The sequence below is a fragment of the Misgurnus anguillicaudatus genome, chromosome 25, assembly GCF_027580225.2.
Source record: "Misgurnus anguillicaudatus chromosome 25, ASM2758022v2, whole genome shotgun sequence".
In the NCBI taxonomy this organism is placed as follows: domain Eukaryota; kingdom Metazoa; phylum Chordata; class Actinopteri; order Cypriniformes; family Cobitidae; genus Misgurnus; species Misgurnus anguillicaudatus.
In genome coordinates, this window is record NC_073361.2 from 171,321 (window position 1) to 197,740 (window position 26,420).

The window sequence follows — 26,420 nt, forward strand, 5'->3', positions numbered from 1 at the left end:
ACTCTTCCAGACCTGTCCCAAATTAAACATGTAGCAGATAACCGACGATCTAGATATTGTAATAGAAAACCTAAACAATGTCTGTTCTAACACATTGGATGCCGTTGCTCCCATTCGAAAATTGAGAAACAAACAAACACCGCCAGCTCCATGGTATGACCATCACACCGCAGCCCTTAAAAGGCAACTAGGAAAATGGAAAGAAATTATACACTGCAAAAATGACTGTCTTACTTAGTATTTTTGTCTTGTTTTCAGTAGAAATATCTAAAAATTCTTAAATCAAGATGTACTTTCTTAATGAGCAAAATGACCTAAGAAAATAATACTAGTTTTTAGACAAAAAATATACAATTTAAGTGAATTTGTGCTTAAAACAAGCAAAATTATCTGCCAATGGGGTGAGAAAATTTTACTTGAATTGTTTAAGAAAAAAGAAATACTTTTTTTAGAAAAGTATTTAAGAATTTTTAGATATTTCTACTGAAAACAAGAGAAAAATACTAAGTAAGAAAGTCATTTTTTGCAGTGACCACTCTAAATCAGATGAGCCTCAACATATGGTTATTTCAATTTTAATCTATCTAAGTTGCATATTAAATTATGGCACGGTTATACAAAGCTAACAGTGGAGAAGGCGGTATGATAGTGGTCGTGAACCTCTGGTTAGAAATAACTATTGTAATAATTAAGTTGCACCACAATGGGGACTAAATGAAGTATGTTCAAAGATGAGCAAGCATAAGGCAGCCTTCTGAGCATATGATCCAACCTCTAGCAGCGACCAAGTCTGGTTCGATTGTGACCGTGGGCCCGCATGATTATTAAATATTAATAAACGGTCGGTGCATTAGTCAAAAGCGACATGTGTAGCCGAACGAACTGATGCAATACCAAATAGGGCTAAATCAGTAATGATCAATCCGATTTGTATTAACTTTATCTTTTGGGGTCAGATAACACTACAATGGCGTAATGCCAAAACATCATCAATTAGTGCCGGAAAAGACTGAATGCTCTAGAATCCTTCACCATTAGGGATGGGTATTGTTTGGGTTTTTTTTCGATACCGGTGCCAAATCGATACTTTTAAACCGGTTCTGGTGCCTAAACGGTGCCTAAAGCGGTACTTTGAAAAAAAGAGTCACAGAAAGATGGTAGATGAAAGTACAGCATAAAACACTATGAAAATTCTTCTCTGTTTGTCATTTGTTTATTAATGATTTGCCTAAAGCACCATCATCTTTTAAGACCTGCATTCTTGATTTCTTTTTCATTAAATTTTTGATTTGTGAATTAAATAAAATCTTCTTAACACTCCACTTTGAGCTCAGAAAAATGTTCTATGATTGGTTGTTAATAATCTGTTCAATGATTGGTTAAGGCCTATGCGGCTGCCGCTCACAAAAAGAAAAAGGGCGAGTTCTAATCGAAAGTGATCCTCCCTATGTCCTATTCCCTTCGAAGATCAGATCTCTTGAACTCTAGAGAAAGTTGCGCAATTGTGTATCATAGTGTGGCTAATTAAACACACTTGGCAAATAAAGCAATAAAATACAGCGTCTTTTTCTCTTTATTTGGATCGACTGTTCATGCGAAATCCTCTTCGTGAAGTGCCCTTCAATGGCGCAAAACAGCATTTGGAATTCATCCAAAATATTTTCTTATCGGCTTGTAAAACCATTCACGTTTTGACGCTTTCTGCTTGTCTCCGATGAACTTGACACTCGTGACTGCCGCGGGCCATCAGGCCAATATCAGCCGAAGTACTTATAAAGACATTAGTGAGTTAATACGTTTTAGCAAATTCTCTGAAGGAATGTTACCATATAAAATATAAAATAAGCTGCCATCAGATCAATTGTGGCACTAACGCGCTCCTCTGAGGATCTCATTTTCCAAATTGTTCTTTTAAGTCAGAATATAAAAATAACCTGGACATATATTCTTACAAAATTTGTTCGATTTGTATTATTAGGGATGTGCAGATGAGGATTTTTTCACATTTTAAACTTATTAAACACAGCGCATATTTTAAATGAAAATATATTTGGCAAAGAAGTTTAAATTTGGCTATTTAATCTTAAACATTAGATTATTTAATATTTCCATTTATTAATAAAATAAATTTTTAAAATGTTTGTTCATTATTACTCTTAACGAAAAACTCAACTCCAATAAAATACTAGCTCCAATGACAAACTTGCTTATATTGCTTGTTTATTAATCAAACGAATTCGACAGATGGTATCTGCGTTAAAACACAAATAAATGAAAGATTTAATTGACATAATTTTCATTACTACGAATGTTCATTATTATTTTTTTATTAAAACAGAACAACAATAAACATGTAAAATGACTCGCTTATATTAAACAAAACGTTTAACAAAAACGAATAGATGGTAAACATTTTACCCGCACTATAACATAAATAAATCTAAGATCCTTAGATTTTTCAAAACAAATGATTGGTTTCCCTTTTTTATCAATATAAAACTACAACAATAATGTAAAATATGAACAAACTCACCTAAGTTAAGCGAAGAAATCAAACTTGAATCCTCTGTATTATCAAATCTTTCCGTCTTTCACATTCACGTGAATTTTGTAAGTGAGGAAATTATTTACACCATATGAGTGCAGTATAATTTAACTAGCGATTGTGCTTTGCTGGTGTGATTATGCTTTTTGCGCTACAGAGAGCAAAATACTTCAGTCAACCGTTCATGCATTAAGAGGCACCGAAATGAGGCACCGAAATCTGTGTTCTGATTCGGTCCGGTAGGTACCGCCGATATAGGCTTCGGTGCCATAATGGTACCGCGTTTCGGTACCCAACCCTATTCACCATGCCCATTGGTTTCCGTCGTTGGACCATGGATGGATGGGGATTAATATTTTACCCCTTACTTACAAGCTGCAAATAAATAAATCAAGTACAAATTGCATGCCACAGCAGCAAATTAATTTTTGATCTTGTTGTTTCGACTTTGCGACTTAGAGTCAATTTCAACAAAGCTGACCCGAAAATTCCTTTTTCTTTCTTTATCTCTGCAGAGTAGCTGTTGAAAATGTTTTACATGTTGTGCCTTTATAGAGTAGGTAAACCCACCCTGGTTACTAATTCTTTCCCCACCATTGATGAGTTATCTTGTCAATTAAGAGAAAACATTTGCATGAAAAAAATGTGTTCCTGATTAGGGTTAATTCTTTCACAAAATACAATTATTTTAGCTTTTTGCAAAAAAAATAATTTTTTAAAGAAAAATACCCATGTAAAGGAACAGTATGTAGGATTGTGGCCAAAACTGGTATTGCAATCACAAAACTTGTGGCTAAAACTGGTACTGCAAGTACACAGCAGGGGTGTATTCCAGAAAGCAGTGTTAACTTACCATCAGATTAACCCTGAACTTTGGATTGATCAACCCCAAACTTGCTTAGTCGGGGTATGTCGGTTCCAAAACACAGTTTAAATGATGTTTTATTAACAAAGTTAGAGAGGAGCACGTTCAAATAATCTGCCAATCGATCTAGTAATTACAACCAGCTGTCAACAATCAGCAATCAGGCGTCCACCTGATCGGCATCAGTGGAAGCATATATAAACATGCAGGCAACTCACCTACGTTCTTCGATAGTTCTTAGCATGGCCGGAGGGCCTGACAGCGGCTGAATCCATGACAAGGAAAAATGGGAATTAACTCTAAATTTCCACTGAACCCCTCACCACAGCTTTCCTTTACTCTGCGTGAGCATGCCTCTATCAGTGGCACAGACTCAGCCAGCACAAGCTTCTCTATCTGTATCTAATTCTCTCCTCTGTCCGTGGCCCGACTGTAGCGCGAGGCTGCCTCCGCTACCGTCACAGGCCCGGACGCCTTATTTTCTTCCTCACCTCCCTTCTTCCACCCTACCCCACAAGCGTGAGGCTGCCTCCGCTACCTGCTTTTTTCTTGGGGTACTAGGCTCGCTTGCTGCGGTCCGATCCTGACTGCGATCGTATTTGAATACCGGCGCCCCCCGCAGCATCGGTCTGGCTTTACCGTCACTCGAGTAAATCAAACCCCGGTTCACTTGAGCAGTCTCGCGTCATCACCATTGGGCTCGTATAATAAGTTTTTTGTTCTCATGCAGGCCGGGGGAGCGACGGCTGCGCATCTGTTTTTGAATGCAGAGTTTCTCAGTTGGCATGGTGATCATGCGTTGTGAAAACTTATGATCAATGTCATCGACCAAGGCGCATGCGCAGCTTGCTTTGCTTCCCGGACGGGTTGAGCGCTCGGTTCCGAGATACATGTGTTCGCTCAGACTGTGCCACAGTTCTATTGCAATCGAGCTCAGGCCACCTCCCTCAGGCAGTCTCGGGTTCGGTCAAGTGGCGGTAGCCCGGTGCGCTCCCGGCTTTGCATGACAGCTTTATAGACAGATTTAATGACCAACATGTGCATAATTAAAGGGGAGTTCGTTTTAATGATCTTTTTAAGCCACCAAGTAAAGTTATTTGCGTTTTTTGTTTAAGTTAAATACATCTTTTCTTAAACATATTTTTAGAAAATGTTTGCAATGATGTGTATGACGTGTAAAGGTTTGGACTAAAATCTCGTCACTTTTACAACGTTTTCACCAGCAGGTGGCGCCATATTTAGGTGTTTCGAGTTTGTCGAAATGGTGAATCTTTTTGTCAAAACAATTAATTTACTGTAACTGATTTGAAGCTTCGAAAAAGCATCTGTATTTATTGCCCAGTCTCGAGCAGCGTTTAAACCCAGTGACGCTGAAAGACAAAAAGCCTTTCATGACAATTAATGATGCCTGCTTAAAAGATTGAGTTCAAGAGAACGATTTGTTTAAAGCGAACAGGTCGAACCATTCCTCCAAATTGGACTGAATAATTTTTAAAACAATGGCGTCTCCAAACAGCATGATCTAACGTTACTCGATTTCAGGTGTGCTTAACAGTCACTCTGACTCAAAATAAGACAATATTCCACTGCATAATCTATTTACCATACAGACCTTTCATTACAGCTCCCAGTTACTTCAACATTACACTGAACTGAGACCGTGTTGTTAATGAGTATGCACGTTCCTGACAGCACGCATACTGATACAACGGTAGACTGTATAAAGAACAATTTCCTTCGGACGAATCCGACAAGCTAAAATAAGCATGGGCACTCCGAATAGTACATGTTCGACAACAGTAAGCTGCCGTGCTGTTTATCCTTGAATTGAAGAGATTACCGATGGGCAAAATGTAAGTCAACATTTAACTTAAAATGTATAGACAATCGTATTGCTATAGACAGATATATTCAACAGCGTTTATTAAAACATGTAACGTTAACATGTATTAAACAGGAGGATTAATTTAAAACAGTGATTACTCACTCGCATGTAGGCTACCTGAAGTTTTTGACGCAGACAGACAAATGTTTTGGTTTGCACAATTTACTTACGAACGTGTTTGCTTTACTGTATTTCTTAAAAAGAAATGAACTTGAACAAATATGGCCATGGGCAATTCATCTTTACATCTTTAGATTCTGCCGTCATGCCTCACTTCTACCACGGACAATATAATATGACTGTCGACTTTACTTCTGCACTTTCTGTACGTAATTATCTGATGATCTCCGCAAAGCCGCGTGACGTAACAATAGAGCAGTAATGAACAACCTAAATTTGTGATCTACAAAAAGACACTGCGGCACTCAGTGCAAAAAGTTATTGTGGAACCACAACACAAATGTTGCATTTGGTCACTGCTACTTGGCAGATGTTTTTCACTACTGCTAAAGCTAAACCGTTTTAAAAGTATCTAAACTACCGTCCAACTACAGAAAACATGTAGTTAAGTTAGTAGAGTCGCTACTTGTCCCCAACACTGGCTAAGCGCTATAGTATATGCACACGCATTTACTGTCATCTCATACAGATTGTATTTTAAATCGCAGTGACATGGTTTCTGTTAAACGCCATCAAAGAAATTCTCTTCACTATCATGGCATTGACCAAGTTATAACTGATCAAAAACGCCAGTTCAACGCTCAACCGGCAAAATGGACATCACTTCTGAATTTAAAGTTACATACGTTGGTACTGTTAAAGGAATAGTCTACTCATTTTCAATATTAAAATATGTTATTACCTTAACTAAGAACTGTTGAATCATCCCTCTGTCATCTGTGTGTGTGCACGTAAGCGCTGAAGCGCGCTGTGACGCTACGATAGCATTTAGCTTAGCCCCATTCATTCAATGGTACCATTTAGAGATAAAGTTAGAAGTGACCAAACACATCAACGTTTTTCCTATTTAAGACGAGTAGTTATACGAGCAAGTTTGGTGGTACAAAATAAAACGTAGCGCTTTTCTAAGCGGATTTAAAAAAGGAACTATATTTTATGGCGTAATAGCACTTTTGGGAGTACTTTGACTCGGCGCAGTAACACCCTCCCTCTCCCATTATGAGAGTGAGAAGGGGAGCAGACTTTTCAGGCGAGTCCAAGTACTCCCAAAAGTGCTATTACGCCATAAAATATAGTTCCTCTTTTAAATCCGCTTAGAAAAGCGCTATGTTTTATTTTGTACCACCAAACTTGCTCGTATAACTACTCGTCTTAAATAGGAAAAACGTTGAGGTGTTTGGTCACTTCTAACTTTATCTCTAAATGGTACCATTGAATGAATGGGGCTAAGCTAAATGCTATCGTAGCGTCGCAGCGCGCTCCAGCGCTTACGTGCACACACACAGATGACAGAGGGATGATTCAACAGTTCTTAGTTAAGGTAATAACATATTTTAATATTGAAAATGAGTAGACTATTCCTTTAATGTATTTTAGTAGCAAAGCAGCCTAAGATTTCTGATATGCTACCAGAAGCAATTTTCTGGATTCGCTTTAACAACTATGCAATTCCTTACGTCATTCACCTGCAATATGACTTCTTAATATGACCTTCTCACAATTCAAAGGGTTTTCACTGAGCTCGATATTCCAATCGCTCAAGATAAAACCAGGGGTCCAGCCATGTCCATCGAATTTCTGGGCATCATTTTAAACAGTAAAAATTCCAAGTCACACTACCCAAAGATAAAATTGACAGGATAATTCTGGTCGCATCCTCACTTTTAAACAATCCAAATGGTTCTAAATGCAAGCCGCTATCGCTACTCGGCCACATTATGCGTTGTGTTGTATTATGCTTAATCCCGCAAGGCCACCCTTTCATCCCGCATGTCCTCTATCTTATGTTGTCGTTTACGTGCTTGAAGATCAAATCTCCCTAAACAGCTAAGGCCACAACGAGGTCCGTTATGGATGACCTTCCTTAAACAACTGAATGGTCTGTCTGTTTTACACCATTCTGGGTTCTCTCCACGTGTATATCCTATCGTATACCAACAATGCTCCCTCAATAAGTTTCAGGGCGGTTTTATCAAGGTCGCTGTTTCGTGTCTACAGGGCCCCCAGCTTCTAAATTTACCGCAGCCACCAAAATCCTCAACAATATTCAGGCAATCCATTTTACTTCAATCCGGCATCCCAGTGGACCCCCTTATTTCAAACAATTCCTTCCGCATAGACGCAGCTGTACAAAAAAGGCCTTCCACAAAAAATCTAATTCAAACCCTGGGCCGCTGGTCATCAAACTTTCAAATCTACAACAGATCCAGCTAGGCATGGGCCGGTATGAGATTTTGAGAGTATGATAACCTCAAGAAAAAATACCACGATTTCAGTGTTGCGGTATTGCCATAGCAACACTAAAATGTTATTTTCAAATGTCTGTGTATACAAACAACTTTTCAACTGGACAATACATTTTATTTTAAGCAACACGTGTATTCCAGGTTAAAATAAAGCACTTAAATTATAATATTCTTTAATATATATATATATATTAAATGTAAACATCAAATCAATTACATGACATGATTTAATAATTTTTGTATAAACACACCTCATGCCTCAGAAATAGTATCACAGAAATGTTAGTGGTTTTGAAACCTCGAGCCTTTAAAACCTCAGTCAGTATACCTTGAAACCGGTTACCGGCCCATGCTTAGATCCAGCCGCTTCCACATCACGTGTAACAAGCCTTAACCAATTAATCGTTAATTCTCACAACTCGTGCTGATTTGCACGTCGCCAGATGCTCCCATTCGTGTTGGCGTGGGTTCCCCATTCATAGGAGGCAAAGGGGCTTTTCCCGTGTCCCAGCCCCCTTTGAAGCATTGGTCGAACCCTCCCGACCAAATGCAGTGGGCACCCTCATTTCGACTGCAGGCGGGGCCTACCCGTCCGATGCCGTGAGCATTTTCTTCCAAAGCTCCCGTTGGATGCTGCGAGGGCCCTCTCGGTCGAACAGCTTAACTCGATCCCCAATCACGCTAGTGCCGTTCATAATAGCTTACTGTTCAACTGCTGGCAGGGCTTACCCATCCGATGCCGTGAGCATTAGCTCCGTCGGATGCTACGAGAGCCCTCCAGGTCAAACGGCTAAACTCGATCCCAAATCAAGCTCGCGCTATGTGTCCCGTTCAACTGCTGGCGGGGCTTACCCATCCGATGCTGTGAGCATTAAGCCTCGTCGGATGCTGCGAGAGCCCTCCCGGTTGAAAGGCTAAACTCGATCCCGAATCACGCTCGCGCTGCGCGTTCTGTTCAACTGCAGGCGGGGCTTACCCGTCCGATGCTGTGAGCATCAAGCCCCGTCGGATGCTGCGAGAGCCCTCCCGGTTGAACAGTCACGCTCGATTTTGCAAATACCTTCTCCTACCCTTCACTTTTTTGGGGGGTTAATTTCACATCATTTCTCTACCGCTGCATCGCTGATGTTTCCTCCGCTCCCGCAGGAGCTCTGCCTCCAACAAAAAATTTTATTTTTCCAACTTCACTTTCTGCAAGTTTTTTTGGGGGGCTACCAATACAACCTCCGGCTGCTGTCCGACATTAAGTTTGCAATTTTTGGGGGGTGTTCTGGGTTCGGGCCTAATACAGACCCCGGAGCCCTCTCCTTGTTGCGGAGTGCTCCGGGCTCGGGCCAAATGCCGAGCTCAGAGCCCTCTCCTCGGACAGCACGCCAAATACGCATATCATTAATTCTATTTGATTTATTTGTAAGTGTGAACTCTTTAAATGATGTTTTATTAACAAAGTTAGAGAGGAGCACGTTCAAATAATCTGCCAATCGATCTAGTAATTACGACCAGCTGTCAACAATCAGCAATCAGGCGTCCACCTGATCGGCATCAGTGGAAGCATATATAAACATGCAGGCAACTCACCTACGTTCTTCGATAGTTCTTAGCATCCCTCCACCACCCCGTCTCCTCACACTTACTTGGTTACTTCCTAACCTGAATACGGGGGGGTGTTCTGGGTTCGGGCCTAATACAGACCCCGGAGCCCTCTCCTTGTTGCGGAGTGCTCCGGGCTCGGGCCAAATGCCGAGCTCAGAGCCCTCTCCTCGGACAGCACGCCAAATACGCATATCATTAATTCTATTTGATTTATTTGTAAGTGTGAACTCTTTAACAGTTAGTTCAATCAACTCGCTGAAAGTAACCCAGAGTTAACGCGCGCTCACTGTAACAACATAAAGGCATCACAGATTTCACGAGTCACCATGGAAACGTCAGAGAACTTAAACCTTTTTAAATAAGAAATAACATTATAAACCAATACTTTCTGGCAAAATCAACGTTTTATAATCGGCTTAGAAGTGCGTGATTATAAAACAGATAAAATTAATTCAATAATGCTTTTCAGTACACTACATTATTATTATAAAAAATATATTTATAATTTATTTCATTATGTACATGATTCTAACTGATCATAGGAAATCTCTGACCACTATGCCATGTCTGTGATTCAATGGTGTTTCATCTAATGAAGTCTGTGCTTCACCTGTGTTACTCTGTGGGTCAGTGTTAAATCATGTGCTTCATCTGTGTCATTCTGTGGGTCAGGTTAGATGCACAGGCCTATCAGACACTGCAGGCAGGGGTAACTTCTGTCCCTCAGTAATTATTATTATGATAGTCATTGTGTGTTTCTATTTGTTATACCAATTTACTGTAACATTGCCACATTGTCACTTAAGTAACATATGTTAAGATTTCTGGCTCAATAATGACAATGTATTTGCACACACATTTATTAGAACTTTAGATTAATCTCTAATGATCTACTAAGTGGAAGATGAGGTTATTTATGAATTGACAAAATTGATATGGAAATGTACTGTATTGTTAACATTAATTAACTGATTGAATTGTGTTTCATACATCCACTGATATTTGGAGATATATTTATAATGAACATAATTAAATGTGTAGTATTTAAAATTTTTATCTTTATAGAAAATATCATACATTTTTTTAAGACAGCAATAAATATTCGCGACTGTAAATGTAATAAAATAAATGCTTTAACATTGTAATATTATGCAAAATATATGCTTCCATGCCCGCTGCACGCTCATCATAAGTACAAGCATGTGCAGACATCCTCCGGAGCCTCGTTACTATGGTTACTTACATAACCCGAAAGTTACCTCCGTTTTTGGAACCGAAAGCAGAGGTTATCCGCTCACTTACTCCTAATCTTACCCGAGTAAGTCACATAACCAGCTTTCTGGAATACACCCCTGGTGGCCAATACACAAAATGACAACATAAACATCAGTTGAGGGCTGCAACTCCACTTTTTAAATGACAATATTCTGGCCGGACCACTGTTGTGAGTGATTTAAGTATTTGAAATGAAAATGATTTCTTAATGTCTAGTGACATATCAGGGCCATTTTATTAATTGATTAATTTATATAAATTTTTTACATACTGTTCCTTTTATGAGTTTATGAGCAGAGAAAAAATATAGATAGGATGAAACGTTTTTTTTTCCCTGTCTGTTTGTTTGTTTGTGTATTGTTTGTTTGGGTCTGTGCTTTCATTTGATAAATTTGTATGTTTATATATTTTTAGAAGAAAATTTTGTAAAACTTTTGTTAAAATCACAAAAATGCTGGTGAGCAACTTAAAAAAAGACTTGACAATGAGTTAACAATATGGCACTATGATTAGCACTATGATCAGTGTTGTTACATTAGTGTGATATCACATTAGTTTATCATTATTTTTATTATGAATGAAGATTAGATTGTTTATTGTTCACTATTGTCATACTTGCCTGTCATACTTGATGTGTAGTAAAAGTTTTAATATTCCATTACTAACACAACCGCTCTGTTGGAGAAGAATGTTTCAGGACATTTTTGCACACTAATACCCTAAAAGATCCATTAAACATTATACTAATATAATTAAACATGAAGCCAACAGTTTAACAGAAATGAAGAAATCATATATACACAAAGAGTTTCTCTCAATGAGATTCATGCCACATCTATGTAAAATTACATGACCCCTGATTCCTTACCTACAAATGTGATTAGGCACACAGACAGGCCAAGCACTGTCAGCATGCTGACATCCAGAGAGAGTGCCTTGGCTTCCACGCTGTTAGATGGGCAGTGACCTGAAGGCTGGCACATACACACACTAATGGTAAGTGTGGTGGTACTGGATAAGATGGGTGAGCCACTGTCTTTGATCACCACAGGAAGATGATACTGCATGCGATCATGTTGGGTAAAGGTGCTTCGCCGAGCCAGGATGACAGCTGTGTTATCTGTAATAGACATAATTAATTATCAAATCAAGATTCTACTGACAAATGTTACATACAGATTTTCATGCATTATTTATAATTTGGTGTAGACATTTTCTTTTTCACATGGGAAAAGCAGTCCAAGCCAAGATTGTTTCAGAAGGTAGTTCCTACTAAAATACATCATTTTGAAGGCATAAATGTATCCTGGCCTACAGGATTTTCATATCAGTATTTAGAGAGAAAATTCCTTAAAGGCATTTTAAGCGAGTCTGTGTGTCACTTCTTGTTGACGTTCAAAGTGTTGTCATACAAAACGGAGCGTAGCTAACTCCTCCCCCTCCCTTCCATGCTTTCTAGAAGAGTCATGAACGCGCCCAACCCCACTCCCAAATCTTGTCGTTTATTGGTTGGAACACTTTATGTTTCGTGGTGGTAGGTTTGACCACTTTGTTTTGTTGCATTTTCTGGAGCATGCACTGTCTACAGAGACCGCATTTTTTTTACAGTGTATTCAGGGGACAGGCAGCTAGGGGATAGTGAGGAGATGTTTACTGTAGGAAACAAAAAAATGTTTTATGACCTAAAACGTGTGAATTCGCTTAGAGCACCTTTAAATGAAGATTTTAAAGAAATTGTCTTTTGTCAAACAAGTAATACATGAACAAAATCACAAAACAAAAAGCGGCATTTGAAGTTAATATATTATTTTACATAATTAAACACAAGATACACAATATACTGACAATCTACTTTGTAACCAAAAATAATTAACCAGACATCTAAAGTGTTATTTACTTACATCTGTCTCCTCACTGTAAGACTTACTGATCATTGCGAGCAAAGCTGCAGGCATTTCTTTGTGCTTTTTTCAAACAGCACAAGATGACCATGGGCCTCCGTAAACACACAAGACATTTGACGCGCTTTGTGCTATTCGTATTAATGACGCGACTGCAACTGGGACATCTAAAACCTTGTTTATTCGCATGTCTCAGCACAGCAAGTTCATTACACGCCTCTTCAGGCATTACTTTGTGCTTCTTTCATTGGCGTCTGTAAATAAACAAATATGACCACGCTCATCCCTTACTAAATTTACCATGACCTAATATAGTATTTGTAGCTTAACCACAGTAACCACAAATTTACCATTGTCTCATTACAGGAACCAGTTTAATCATGATATTTCTATGAAAAATACACTCTCTGAAAAAAATCTGATGTGGCAAAGGCCTCTAGATTATGCTTATTTTAACTAAATAACATCTTATCATGCCTTGACTTTTAATTATTTAATTAGGACATTAGGACTATGTCTGGGGTAAGATAAAGGAGGAAACATTAAAAATGAAACCAAAGAAAGCTCATTGGAGTCATACACAATATTAATTATTTTTCCTGGGCATGGAGAATGAACTTCCAGTGAGAGAACGCCGTGCGCACTGTGGCTGCCGCTTCTCATCGTCTCATTGTAATTTTTTGGTCGATTTCGTTGTTTCTTGTTGTTTGCAAGCTGTACATCGTGATCCTGTTTTTGTTGATGGTTGTTTTGGGTTGGTGTTTTTACTTCATGTTGGATTATTTGTGGTTATTATTATGTTTGGATTATTGTTTCGATTAAATCGATCACTATCACCAGTATTTCAATTTCCTCCATTACTATCAACACCAATCACCACTTGCTCTTATGCTTTTTCTCCATTTTGGATATAAAAGCATCAAACATAAACATTACTGGAATGTTTTTACAAACTTCTGCCGTTGAAAAAGTCGTAGAAATAGTGGTCTTCCAGTATACGAAACCTTGGTGTGTTGTTCGATTCTAGGCTATGATTTAAACCCCACATCAATCAGCTTTTCAAGTCTTGTTTTTTCCATCTTCGCAATATCATCCAGTTAAGACCCTCACTTAATCTCTTCATGCTTTTAAAACTTCACATCTTGATTACTGCAACTCCTTGTTTTATGGTCTACCCAAAAAAGTCATAAATCGCTTGCAGTTCGTTTACAAAAAATCAGCTCACATCACCCCTGTCCTAGAACCACTATATTGGCTCCCTGTTAAAGGTAGGGTAACACATTTTGAAAAATGCTAACGCTAGCCGCCTAGCAATGAAATTTCGATCCCACCCTCTTCACCCACCTTCCCTTTTTTTGACTTCGGTTGTGTAGACGTAGTAACTATATCGTTATAACGAACACAAATTTCATAAGCAACACAATGTTTCATCAAAGTAGAATATCTGAATCCATCTCAATACAAACATATTGCGTACCTACGTTACCACAATAAACAGTTCAACGACCCTTTCAGACCCTTTGCAGCTCCTGCAGCTGTTTCATCTCGTGGTAAAGCAGTAAAGTTACCGATGTTCATTTGGGTTTTTGCTCTTGCTGTTCCAGGCAGTTTTTGCTGGTGTTGTTATAAAAGATGCCTTTAGTTTTGTGCCTCCTGTGTAGGTTGTCAATTCAACAGAAAAGTTTGCTGTTCTCACTGTTTACAGGCAGGAGGTGAGCGCACATGAACGCGCCGATGACGTATGGTGTCTGCGTGGACTCGCTGCGCGGTGGGCATTCAAATTACGCTTACGTATAAGGGACACAAACGGAAACGTCCGTTCGGACCGAAATCTATAATTTGTTGAACATTTTTTGGTCCTTTCTCATATGACATCAATTTCTACAAATACATTTAAACAACTAAACACAGTGATTGCTATCAGGATGTAAGGAGACTTTTAACCAGCATAACAAAAAATGTTTCAGGATCAAATCTGTTACCCTACCTTTAATTACCGCATCCAGTTTAAGATTCTCACCTTAGTTTTTAAGGCTCGTCTTGGGTTAGCACTTTCCTACATCTCCGAATTGATTATCCCCTATACCCCTGCCTGTACCCTGAGATCGAGCTCTGAAAACTTGCTTGCAGTACCCAAGTCCTGTCTATCGAGTGTGGGGCAGTGGCGGCTGGTGACTTCTTTTTTTGAGGGCACACGATGCGAAGTTCGTCACAACATGTATGTAGCTTGTCATGTATGTGGTTTGTAATTTCAAAATATGTGTTCTGCGCTTTGAGAGATCGTGTGTGCATCACGTGTCATGCCAAAATAAGTGCCTGCTGCAGACACGTCTAAAGGGTTTATGATAAAAGAGACGCTCGCGTTTCCCAGATACTCGCATATTCTCATGCGTAATCAGAGTTTACTGTTAAGGAAGTGTCTAGCGTGTATTTTAGGAACGTGAGGGTCTTTTTTTATCATAAACGGTTTTGACGCGTGTGCAGCAGGCACTTATTTTGACAAACACGTGATGCACACAGGATCTCTTGACACACAGGACACATATTTTGGAAAAGGGAACCACACACATGACAGTCTGAACACTTATTTTGAATAAGTGTATCCTCAGATGAGCAGTCACTAGCCACCACTGGTGTGGGTGGTAGGGCTTTCAGCCTCTAAGCTCTGGAACAAACTACCGCAAGACCTTTGTGATGTCTCCTCTCTTCAGACCTTTACAACTGATCTCAAAACTCACTTATTCACTTTATGTTTTGTTAATTGATTGTCTGTCTTGTCTGTTGTTTTTGTAAGTCTAATGTAGATTGTTTGATTACATGTTGTGTACTGACTGTTTGCTAATATCTATTCATGTTTGTATACCAACTTCATGAAAAGGATCCTTGGGTTCTTGAAAGGCGCTATATTAATAAAACATGTTATTATTTTTATTAATTATTATTACTATTACTCTTTTAACATTAATCAGGTCCCGGACTTTATCTCTATTAATAGCTGTTTTTTTACTTTTATTAGGGCCCGAGCACACCGGGATGTGAGGACCCTATTGTTCTTCAAGGAGTTATTAGGGCCCGAGCACACCGGGGTGTGAGGACCCTATTGTTTTTGCTCCGTTTGCTATTATTATTAGGGCCAGAGCACAGAGGAGCAGGCCAGAATGGCCAGAATGGCCTGCACTGTGGGTGCAACGCCCTCTTGTTTTTGCTCAGTTTCTTTTTCTTCTTCTTCTCCAAAATGAATCACATTTTTGAGGGCCTAAACATGCTTGAAAACTCATGAAACTTTGCACTCACGTGCACATGGAAATTTTAAGGAAAAGTTATAGCACCACCTGCTGGCAGCAGGTAATGCCATGTTTTACACTGTGGTTTACTGCCCATAGAAATGTATTTAGATCATCATCATATTTGGTCAGTCTGAACTTAAGGACTTCACTAACTGATAAATTGTGAAGATCTGGAATTTTCGTTAAAGGGCGTGTCTGTGGCGGCCTGGCAAAGTTTGATGTTTTACCATAAGAAAGCTGTTGTAACTCAGGCATACAATGTCCGACTTGTCACAGACTTCATATGTTTAACAAGGTTCCTGGCCTGAAAACATCACAATAACAACAATCAGTTACAATCATAGCGCCACCTGCTGCAGACAGGAATCAAAGTTCCTCTGACAATCCACCTATATTTACCACTTAAATTCATATCCCCCTGGTTTAATGCTTTACTTAAGCCATAGGGTGGCGATGCACATGCATGCGAGGGCCCTTCCATCGCTGCTTGCAGCTTTGATTAGGGCCTGAGCACCGAGGAGCAGGCCAGAATGGCCTGCACCGAAAGGTGCGAAGCCCAATTGGTTTTGCTCAAATATTTTTTTTTAACACTTTTGGGCATTTTGGGTGCCTTAACATACTCGAAAACTCTTGAAATTTGGCACAGATGTCACATTAGTCCGTCATTGCGAACGGGCAAAGGCTGGAACACGGGCGTGGCACTGTAGCGCCCCTGTAATGCAAAAAAATATATACGCACATGTACGAAAGTTTGTACACATATAGATCTGATCGACCCAAACAACTTTCGCACTCTAACCTATTAGCTCCGCCCAACATGAAGTCAGCCATTTTGAATTGTTTAAAAAATGCATGCAGTGAACTTTTAAATACTCCTCTTAGGGGATTCATGCAAATGACACCAAACGTGGTGATCATGATGCAGAGAAATTGTACTTGCTAAATTGCGAAGGGATTTTTGATATCTCGAACGGTTCTGCCATGGCGACGTGACAAAATCATGGCGAATTCAGAGAAAAAGGAAGTGTCTAATATCTAAGGCAAAACATTTCTTATAGTGATAACAAGATTCCGATCGCATCGATGTGCCTATTGTGAGTCGCGGGTATAGCGCCACCAATAGGCACCAGGAAGTGTGTCAGTCATGAACTTTTAAATACTTCTAGGGAATTCATACGATTGACACCAAACGTGGGGAACATGATGCCGAGACATTGGAGATGCTAAATTGCGAAGGGATTTTTGATAGGGATGTCCCGATCAGGTTTTTTGCCCTCGAGTCCGAGTCATTTGATTTTGAGTATCTGCCGATACCGAGTCCCGATCCAATACTTCTATTATACATAAAAAAAGAATAAAGAAGAGCAATAAACAGATCCAGGATGTTCCTTATGTTATGCCGCACGCGTTGCTGTTTCTGTGTGGAGTCAAAAGAGTCTAACTCTGTGCCAGCGCATAACTATAGATGTGTTAAAAAATAATGAGAATATATATAGTATATGTAAAAGGGTTAAATTGGGATTTGTTTTGTGGGGAGGCTCTGTTGGGAGGGAGGGTTCGAGGGGTAACATGATTAATCCTGATGACAGCAAAGCCACTGGTGTGTTTCAATGACATTTTGTACCTCTGATATGATTTTAAGTTTCAGTTTTAAAGCTGTGCCACATGTTGACCCAAACTTTAAAACCTGAACTTTAAATTATGCAAATCTATGAGTCTGACACCCTATATGCATTTGTTGCACATGTCATTATGCACAATTGATCAAACTTTGAAGGAAGTTATAAGAATCAACCTCCTTGACTAATTTTAGGCATAAGATAGGCTACATAAAAAGACTCAATTGACAAGAAAAACAACATACTGATTCAGCAATATGTCTTATAAAATAGCCATAGAGATTCCCTAAGCTGGTCAGCAGTTAGTTAAAAAATACTTATAGTTTGGTCATAATTAACTTGTATAATGAAAATACATTATTTTATTAAACTATACAATCAGTTGTATCCAGTTATCTAGTGTAATGAGATGAGTGACATGGCTATACATACTTAAAAACTTTGTTTCTAGACTTCTATTAAGTTTTTTCGACAAGGGCACCATTGTTACCTCTCTCTCTATCTCTCATCTCTACAGTAATGTCAAATGATCCTGCGCGTTCTTGGTTCTGAGTGAGACGCAGAGCTGCTTGTTTGACTTCATGCGGCGCCTCAAAGATCGACAGCCGGGTGACGTCGAACTACCGCGAGAGTGATCCGCGATATGGAGGAGTTTGCGTTTAACACTCTGGGGTCGGCTGTGGCGCGGGCGCCACAAGCTCTTAATTTTTCATTCACTTAGATTCAGACTTAGATAACTCGTCTGATTTTGGACATACAGATATGATTTATAAATCATTTAAAACGTTAAAGTGTCTATTTTTTTTCTGTCCACTCCCAATAAAAACAGAATGTTGTGCTTTTCGCAAAATGAAGAAAATAAACATGATGCGCGTTTTGTTCTCTCTCCCTCAGTGAAGTCCTTTCTCAAACGCGTCAGAAAAATAAACTGTAACTTAACGAATACATGTCATAGAAACAAAAGATAAACATCTACATAATGCTTGGAATGTCAGCTTTTAAATGATGTAAGTGAGATCGAAAACATATATTGTCATTCGGTGTAAACTGTATGAGAAGGAGAAGTACCATCTATCTCTTGTTACCTGATTATCTCTAATGAGATGAGATCACCACACCCCCGCACCATTGAAGTGAACGAGCAGAAACATCCATATGGTTAACTTGTGCCTCCTGCAGTCAATGGATACGCAATTCACAATCCAGTCTCTCCATTCCTTGTTGTTTCATGCGAATGCACCAAACACGACATCTAAATCCTTATTTACTTGCGTATGTGTGTCAGTATCTCCAGACGCGAATGTTTTCTTTGTTCTTCCGTCAAACATTTCACGCGAGGGGAACACACATAAACAAACACACGAGTCAGGAAACTCGACGCGGTTTTTGGTATACTTATAAAATACGCGATTGCAAACAACACAATCCTTATTTAGTTGCGTCTAAGCGCATATCTCCGCACAGCAAGTTTATTAAACACAGGATCACTCGCGTGTGCACACATTCACTGCCTTCATGATCAACACGTGAGGTAGCAATGGTGGCGGCTGTAAACAAACATTACAAAAACCCAAATAAGAGTCCAGACAACGATAGGCAGTTTTATTTTGAGCTGTTTACTGCACAAAAGTAAAACTCTCGCTGGCCAACCAAACACTTCCCTGTGTTCATTTTTACGATGGCCAAAACAGTACCTTTACTATGATTACTATGGTTTTTAAAGGTATACTTGTGAAATTAATAGAAAATATTTCTATATATACACACATTATATATATAATTTTTTTGTTATAAATTCCCAAGTAAACCTTATCATGGTTTTACTACAGAGAAAGTTACATTCCTGTTGAACATCCCCACAAGGCTCATTATGTGGCTCATTATGCAACTCTTTTGTTCCTCAGCTGTCAATCACTGATTATTCAGGAGCTATCCCACCTCCACGCATACAGCCTTTCCCAGGAAAAAGTGTCTTAGAAATTGTAAATCAATATATTGCTTTATGTGAACGAGTAGGCTAAATGTTTTTCACATCATTTTGAAGAAAAAACTCTAGACTACTACATCCTGTTTTGAAAAGTCTTGGGAAAACATGTTTAGAATGAGTTTTGTGGACTTGTATCAGTGACTTAAAAATTTAGCTTTTTCAAAAACCATGCATAAACATTTTTTCTCTCAAAAATACAAACATGTACATACATGTTGATCATATAATATTGTAGCCCAGTTTGTGCTGAACGCAGTGTTATGATAATTTTGCCATGTATATGTTTTTAAGCAACTGAAAAAAGCCAGTTAAAAATGTCAGTGCATGTCAAAACTTCCCCAGGGCCCTAAAAACCCCTTAGACCCCAGAGGGTTAAATCGCTCTCGCAAAACTCTGACGTCATCCTGCTGCCGGTTCTTGTGCTGCCGCATGAAGTCGAACAAGCCTATTCTCCCCTCTCGTCAGTTCACACGCACCAGCGCAGCGCGTACACTGGCGCGAAGCAGAGCGAGACCTTGACGCCGGATTTTAAACCCTGCATATGTATCCGAGTCCTGATCGGGAGGTAACGTACGATTTCGATCGAGTCTGAAACCACGTGATCGGGGCCGATTTCCGATCACGTGATCGGATCTGGACATCCCTAATTTTTGATATCTCGAACGGCGCTGCCATGACGAGGCAACAAATTTATGGCGAATTCAGAGAAACAGGAAGTGTCTATTATCTAAAGCAAAAAATATCTTATTGGGATGATACGCAGTGTGTATGTTCGGCCAAGGATTCCGATCGCATCGATGTGCCTATTGTGAGTCTCGGGTATAGCGCCACCAACAGGCACAAGGAAGTGTGGCAGTCACAAAAGGTGGATTTTTTGACAGTTCCATGTGATGTTCTTTAAAAAACTCCTCCTAGGATTTTCATGCGATTGACACTAAAAGTGGTCAACATGATGCTGAGACATTGTAGATGATAAATTGTGAAGGGATTTTTGAAATCTCAAACGCTGTTCACATGGCAACACGTCAAACTTTACTTTCATTTTCAGGCACATTTAAGCTCTTGGCCTGCACTTTGGGTGCCTTAACATGCTCGAAAACACCGGGAATTTGGCACACAGACCTCAAAGTCATCGGCCATTAGGACCGGGCAAATTCTGGAACACGGGCGTGGCAGTAGGGCTCTGTAGCGGCCCCTGTAATGCAAAAACAAATATTGGTGCACAAATCGGGCAAACATGTACGCACATGTACGAGAGTTGGTACGTATATAGATCCCATAGCTCTGCCCAACAGGAAGTCGGCCATTTTGGATGGTTTCAAAAGTGCATGTGGCGAACTTTTAAATACTTCTCCTCTGGGATTCAAGCGATTGCCACTAAACGTGGCAAACATGATGCCGGAAGGGATTTTTGATATCTCGAACAGTTCTACCATGGCGAGGTGACAAATTCATGGCGAATTCAGAGAAACAGGAAGTATCTAATATCTAAGGTATAAAATGTCTTATTGTGAAGACACACTTATTGTGTTTGTTCGTCTGAAGATTCCAATCGCATTGATGTGCTGTTCATAACACTCTTAGAGGTCTGCTTCCCTCTTATCAGTACAAAACTATGAAGTGGAAAAACACTTTTTGGACTTAAAGTTATATGGTAACATGAGCCACATGAAGTTTACAGCTCTGTTGTTTATCAGTTTCTTATACAAGTTTTTGAATAGAGTTTGTTTCCAAATAAACTGAAAATGTCCTACTGACCTTCATTTCTATTTTGATTATATTGTTAACTTCTTAATAAACCTCAAACAAACATGTATACATTTGTCCTCACAATCTTTACTGTAGTTCCCAACATTCCTGCCTCATTATGCAGCTCATTATGCGAGCCTTTGTTTGTTAGCTGTCAATCAATCCTTCTCGCATACGGGCCCTCTAAACAAAAAGTGTCTTACCATTTCTAAATTAATACATTGTTTTATGTGAATAAGTAGGCAGGATGATTTTCACATACTTTTAAAGAAAAAACTCTAGACTACTAGATCCTGTTTAGAAAAGTCTTGTTAAAACATGTTTAGTATGGGTTTTGTGGACTTATATCAGAGACTTAAAAATGTTGCTTTTTTAAAAACCACGCATAAACATTTTTCTCTCAAAAATACAAACATATACATACATGTAGCTCATATAATATTTTAGCCCAGTTTGTGCTGAACGCAGTGTTATGAGACACTTGCCATTAATGTGTTTAAAGCAACTGAAAATAGACCAAATGTAAGAGAATGTCAGAACCTCTGACAGTGTCCCAAAATGATTGGACCCCAGAGGGTTTTAATGTCCTTCCAGAATTGCCGTGGATTACTTGTTTGTAAATGCTGAAGTTTTAATACTTGACCCCTGTTAACCCTTCTTTTATATAATGTTTCCAAACAAACGTATAACTTGAAAACTGCGTGCACGGAGATGCGTGAACAGAGATGTATGTATTTAAATATACATTTAAAGTTTATACATTTAAACTTTTTGGTAGTTTGTCTGGTTTTTAGTTTTTAACAAATAAATGCAATTTAAAAATGTATTTTTATTAGGAATTTAGGATTAGGGTTAGTTGATAGCAACTAGTTTTAATTAAAGGCGCTCTAAGCAAATCTGTGCAACATCACTTTTTGTTGATGTTTGAACTGTTTTCAAACAAACGGAGTGTAGCTAACTCCTCCCCCTCCCTTCCGTGCTTTCATGAACACGCCCAACCCCCACCCCCAAATCCTTGTCGTTTATTGGCTGGAACACTTTGTTATCGTTTCTGGTGGTAGGTTTGGCCACTTTGTTTTATTGCAGTTTGTGGAGCCTAGGCCAGGGGTGGGCAATTCCTGTTCCTGAGGGCCACAACCCTAATCAAACACAGCTGAAAAATCGAATTGAAGTCTTCAGGACTATTTGGAAATGACATGCAGGTGTGTTCGATTAAGGTTGAAGCTAAACTCTGCAGGACTGTGGCCCTCGATGCCCAACCCTGGCCCAGGCTGTCTACAGAGATCACGTTTTTTTACAGTTTGATCAGCGGACAGGCAGCAAGGAGATAGTGAGGAGATGTTTGCTGTATGTAACAAAAAAGTTTTATGGTCTAAAATGTGTGAATTCGCTTAGAGCACCTTTAATGATCACATCATGAAACTCTTTATTGATATATAAGATAGATATCAGACTAAGAAATTTAATTTTGTGAAGTACCTTGATTGTCTCTGATGGTGAAATTTGGGTTAATATGTTTGTCTGGGATCATGGAGAAGTAGAAATGATGGCCGCCTTCTGGATCATCCATATCAGTGGCACTGATCAACTCAATGATCTTCAACAGAAACACACAGAGGATAAACAATCAGCATCTGTAATTTTTATATGGATATTATTTTGAACTAGAAAATGCATTGCAAGCACACTGCTTGATCTGTGCATCTTTATCTTGTTCATCCTCACATTGTAGTCCCAAGTTCACGTACAAAGTTTGATTTCAATACGTGAAAGCATTCCTGACACACACACACACACACACACACACACACACACACACACACACACACACACACACACACACACACACAAAAAGTATATACAGTGCCCTCCATACACAAACAGTATAGATTAAAGAATACTTCAGAAATTTTTTGCTAACAGTTTAATTTTACCTATAATGGGGCTCATGATCAGTTTGCCCTGCAGAAAAAAACAATAAAACCATTACAGAAAATTCTAATGGTTTCGATTAAAATACCAATAGGGACCATTAGCTTTTACCATGAAAACCACTACACTGTAGTGCGTTTTGGGCCATATTCTATTAACACCAATACATATTCCATTAGAACCAATACATAGAACCAATACATACCATTAGAGACCAACAAAAACCAATACACTGTAGTGTGTTTTAGGCCATATTCCATTAGAACCAATAAAACTAATAAAACCATTAGAATTTTTTTTATTGTTTTTTTTAGCAGGGTGGTTACAAACATTCTTCAAAAGATCTTCCTTGGTGTTCTTCAGAACAAAGAAATTTATACAGGTTTGTAACAACTGTTTCTTTGAAATTTTCTCTGAAGATTTCACTCAGTGATTGACAGCATAATGCAATCAATCGTGTTCCCATTCAGCAGTAAACATACGATTTAGATTTATAGATTTATCTTATTCTCTGAAGACTATTTACATAGATTAAGGGTTCATTTAGTGCTGGGCAGTGAGTAAATTACAGTGCAGTCTTTTGGCAAACTGTGTTTTTAAATGTGTCATTGCATTCTTTAAAATTTCTCAAAGTCATATGACTGTTTATATACACTTGGCATTACATGCATGATTTTATGGTAAAGTGAAACTCGCGTCAATCCACAATCATTTGAACCACAAACAATGCAGCTGTCATAGAGCCGATCCGATCGCGGCACTGCTATTTCAACACTGCCTCGGCTATGCGAGGATGCGGTACTCACGCGTGCGGTTCCTACGCGTCTTTACAAACTAATACATTTACAATGTATTGCATTGATGAAAAAAACTTGTCATGCCATATATCATTAAAAAAGAAAGGGTGAAAGGGTTTAACGTTAGATGTCTTGATCATATCATTCCTACCTGTATTGTAAAACTGTGTGTCCTCCAGACGAGCTTGTGTTGCTTCAAGCGTTTAGAATATAACATCCATTTGCAGTTTTGTGAACAAACGTATATGAGAAATATTTATATTCCATCGGATTTAGTATCAAATAATACTCAATATATACCGTTTTCCAATAATCACGCAGGATAGTTAAGAGTCTAGTCACGTGTGAAGGCAATTAAACACGCTTGGACGTAAAGGCTGCCATCTAGTGGTAAAGGCGTATTGCAATTTTTATATTTACATAGGGTTCAATTTGATATTTTGAAGTGAAAATAACATAATATATACATGTTACTGCAATGTTATTTTTATCTTGGGCATCCTTACATTGGAGTCCCAAGTTCATGTACAAAGTTTTGTTTCAATATGTGAAAGAGTTTCTGAGATATGAACTACTTCCTGTTTGGCGACTACGCCACGGGTATCTTTTGGGCTTGACGTCATGTCTTCAAGCAACTTAAACCGGCACTGCCCGAATGTTTTAAAGTTTGAGCAGGGTCTCTGTGTCAAACGGCCTAGTCAAAGGAGCTGGCCAAAAATTAGGGCGGAATAATAATAATAAGAAGAAAACTTAAACTTATGAAGAACATTTTTTTTTCGTAATTTTCACAAAAGTTTCACAAAATGCCTTCCAGAAAAATGTTCTTCTAAAAATATATAAACATACAAATATATCAAATGAAAGAACAGACCCTTTGCTTTCAAATAAACAAACAAACATTTCATCATATCTATATTTTTATGAACTTTTTATCTGCTTATATAATATATTAAATATGGGCATTTTTTTAAATATTACATTTTTAGCAAAAAGCTGAAATAATTGCATTTTTGTGAAGGAATTTTGTTAGAGATCAGATTCAGAACGATTATTAAAACATACACAGAGTTTAAAATTTGTAAAAAAAATAGATTGCTTCCATTTTTTATACGTGTGCGATCTAGTGGATAATCACGGTATTACATATTAACTCTTTCCCCGCCATTGACGAGATAACCCGTCAATTAAGAGAAAACGCTTCCCTGCCAATGATGAGAATTTCCGGCCTTCGCAATACCGCTATTATCCACCAGGTGGTTTCTTTCCCAGCACTTCCGCAACTTATACAACCCAGAAGTAGCACCTCGCGTGAAAGAGAAAGAACTCTGTGTATATTTTAAAGATCGCTCTGCATCTGATCTTCATCAAAAGTCCTTCACAAAAATTTAATTATCTCAGCTTTTTGCTCAAAATTGGGTGTTTTTTAAGAAACCTATCCATATTTGGGAGATGATAAAAAGAAAACTAATGAAGGTAGGATGAAACTTTTTTGTTTGAAAGCAGAGGGTCTGTTCTTTCATTTGATATATTGTTTGTTTATATATTTAAAGAATTTTTTTTGGAAGGCATTAAAATTTTGTGAACATCATGAAAAATGCTTGTGCTGGCTGGCAACTTTTTTTTAAAACGCTGGCGGGGAAAGAGTTAACATAAAACCTCATCAAGAACACTTTTTATGCAAATGTTTTCTCTTAATTGATGAGGTAATTTGTCAATGGCGGGGGAAAGTGTTAAAGGAACAGTATGTAGGATTGTGGCCAAAACTGGTACTGCAATCACAAAACTTGTGGCTAAAACTGGTACTATAATCACACAACTGGTGGCCAATACACAAAATGACAACATAAACATCAGTTGAGGGCTGCAACTCCACTTTTTAAATGACAATATCCTGGCCAGACCACTGTCGTCAGTGATATAAGTATTTGAAATGAAGATAATTTCTTTATGTCTAGTGACATATCAGGGACATTTTATGATTAATTGATATAAATTTCTTACATACTGTTCCTGTAAAACAAAGAGTCAAAAAAACATTTGACTTCTTTTTCGAGGGGCATGAAGCGAAGCTCATCACAACATGTATTTAGCCTGTCATGTGTGTGGTTCGTCATTTTAAAATATGTGTTCGGCAAGTCATGTGAACCATGTGTATCATGTGTCTTGTCACAATAAGTGTCTGCTGCGCACATTTCTAAAGGGTTCAAAATAAGACCTATCTGCTTTGAGAAACTATTAAACGCCAGTGAACTTGGCATGCAGGTATTTGCCACCCTGCCGCATGAGTATTTAACGAGATGCAGGTGCCGTTACCAAATCACTCTTGTTCGCTTCGAAAGCTGGCAGATCAACTGCTATTGAGGCGTTACACTCCCCTATGTGCTTCATCAACTCAGTACAGCATTAAAAAGTGATTTTCCTAAAAGAGCAGCACGAGTTGAATTTGTGTCTTTTTAACTCCCTGTGGTCCAAAAACGTGGCACCACGTTTTAACATGTTTTCTCCTTATCATAGCAGAATCAACTTAAAATAGTCCATCATTAATAATCATACACTTAA

At 38.6% G+C, this 26,420-nt stretch overlaps 1 protein-coding gene across 4 annotated transcripts in view; it reads right to left on the minus strand.

Moving 5' to 3' along the window:
- The window catches only part of cdh19 (cadherin 19, type 2), a 177,317-nt gene that overhangs the window by 8,325 nt on the left and 142,572 nt on the right, over window positions 1-26,420 (minus strand). For 3 of the 4 annotated variants that reach the window (XM_055182378.2, XM_055182377.2, XM_055182376.2), the window contains exons 10-11: window positions 22,612-22,729; window positions 11,458-11,709 (exon numbers count right to left, since the gene is read on the minus strand). In XM_055182378.2, coding sequence (XP_055038353.2) covers window positions 11,458-11,709; window positions 22,612-22,729 — 370 coding nt within the window. Of the gene's footprint in view, window positions 1-11,208; window positions 11,265-11,457; window positions 11,710-22,611; window positions 22,730-26,420 lie in introns of all 4 variants that reach the window. The other variant, XM_055182379.2, reaches the window with a different exon arrangement.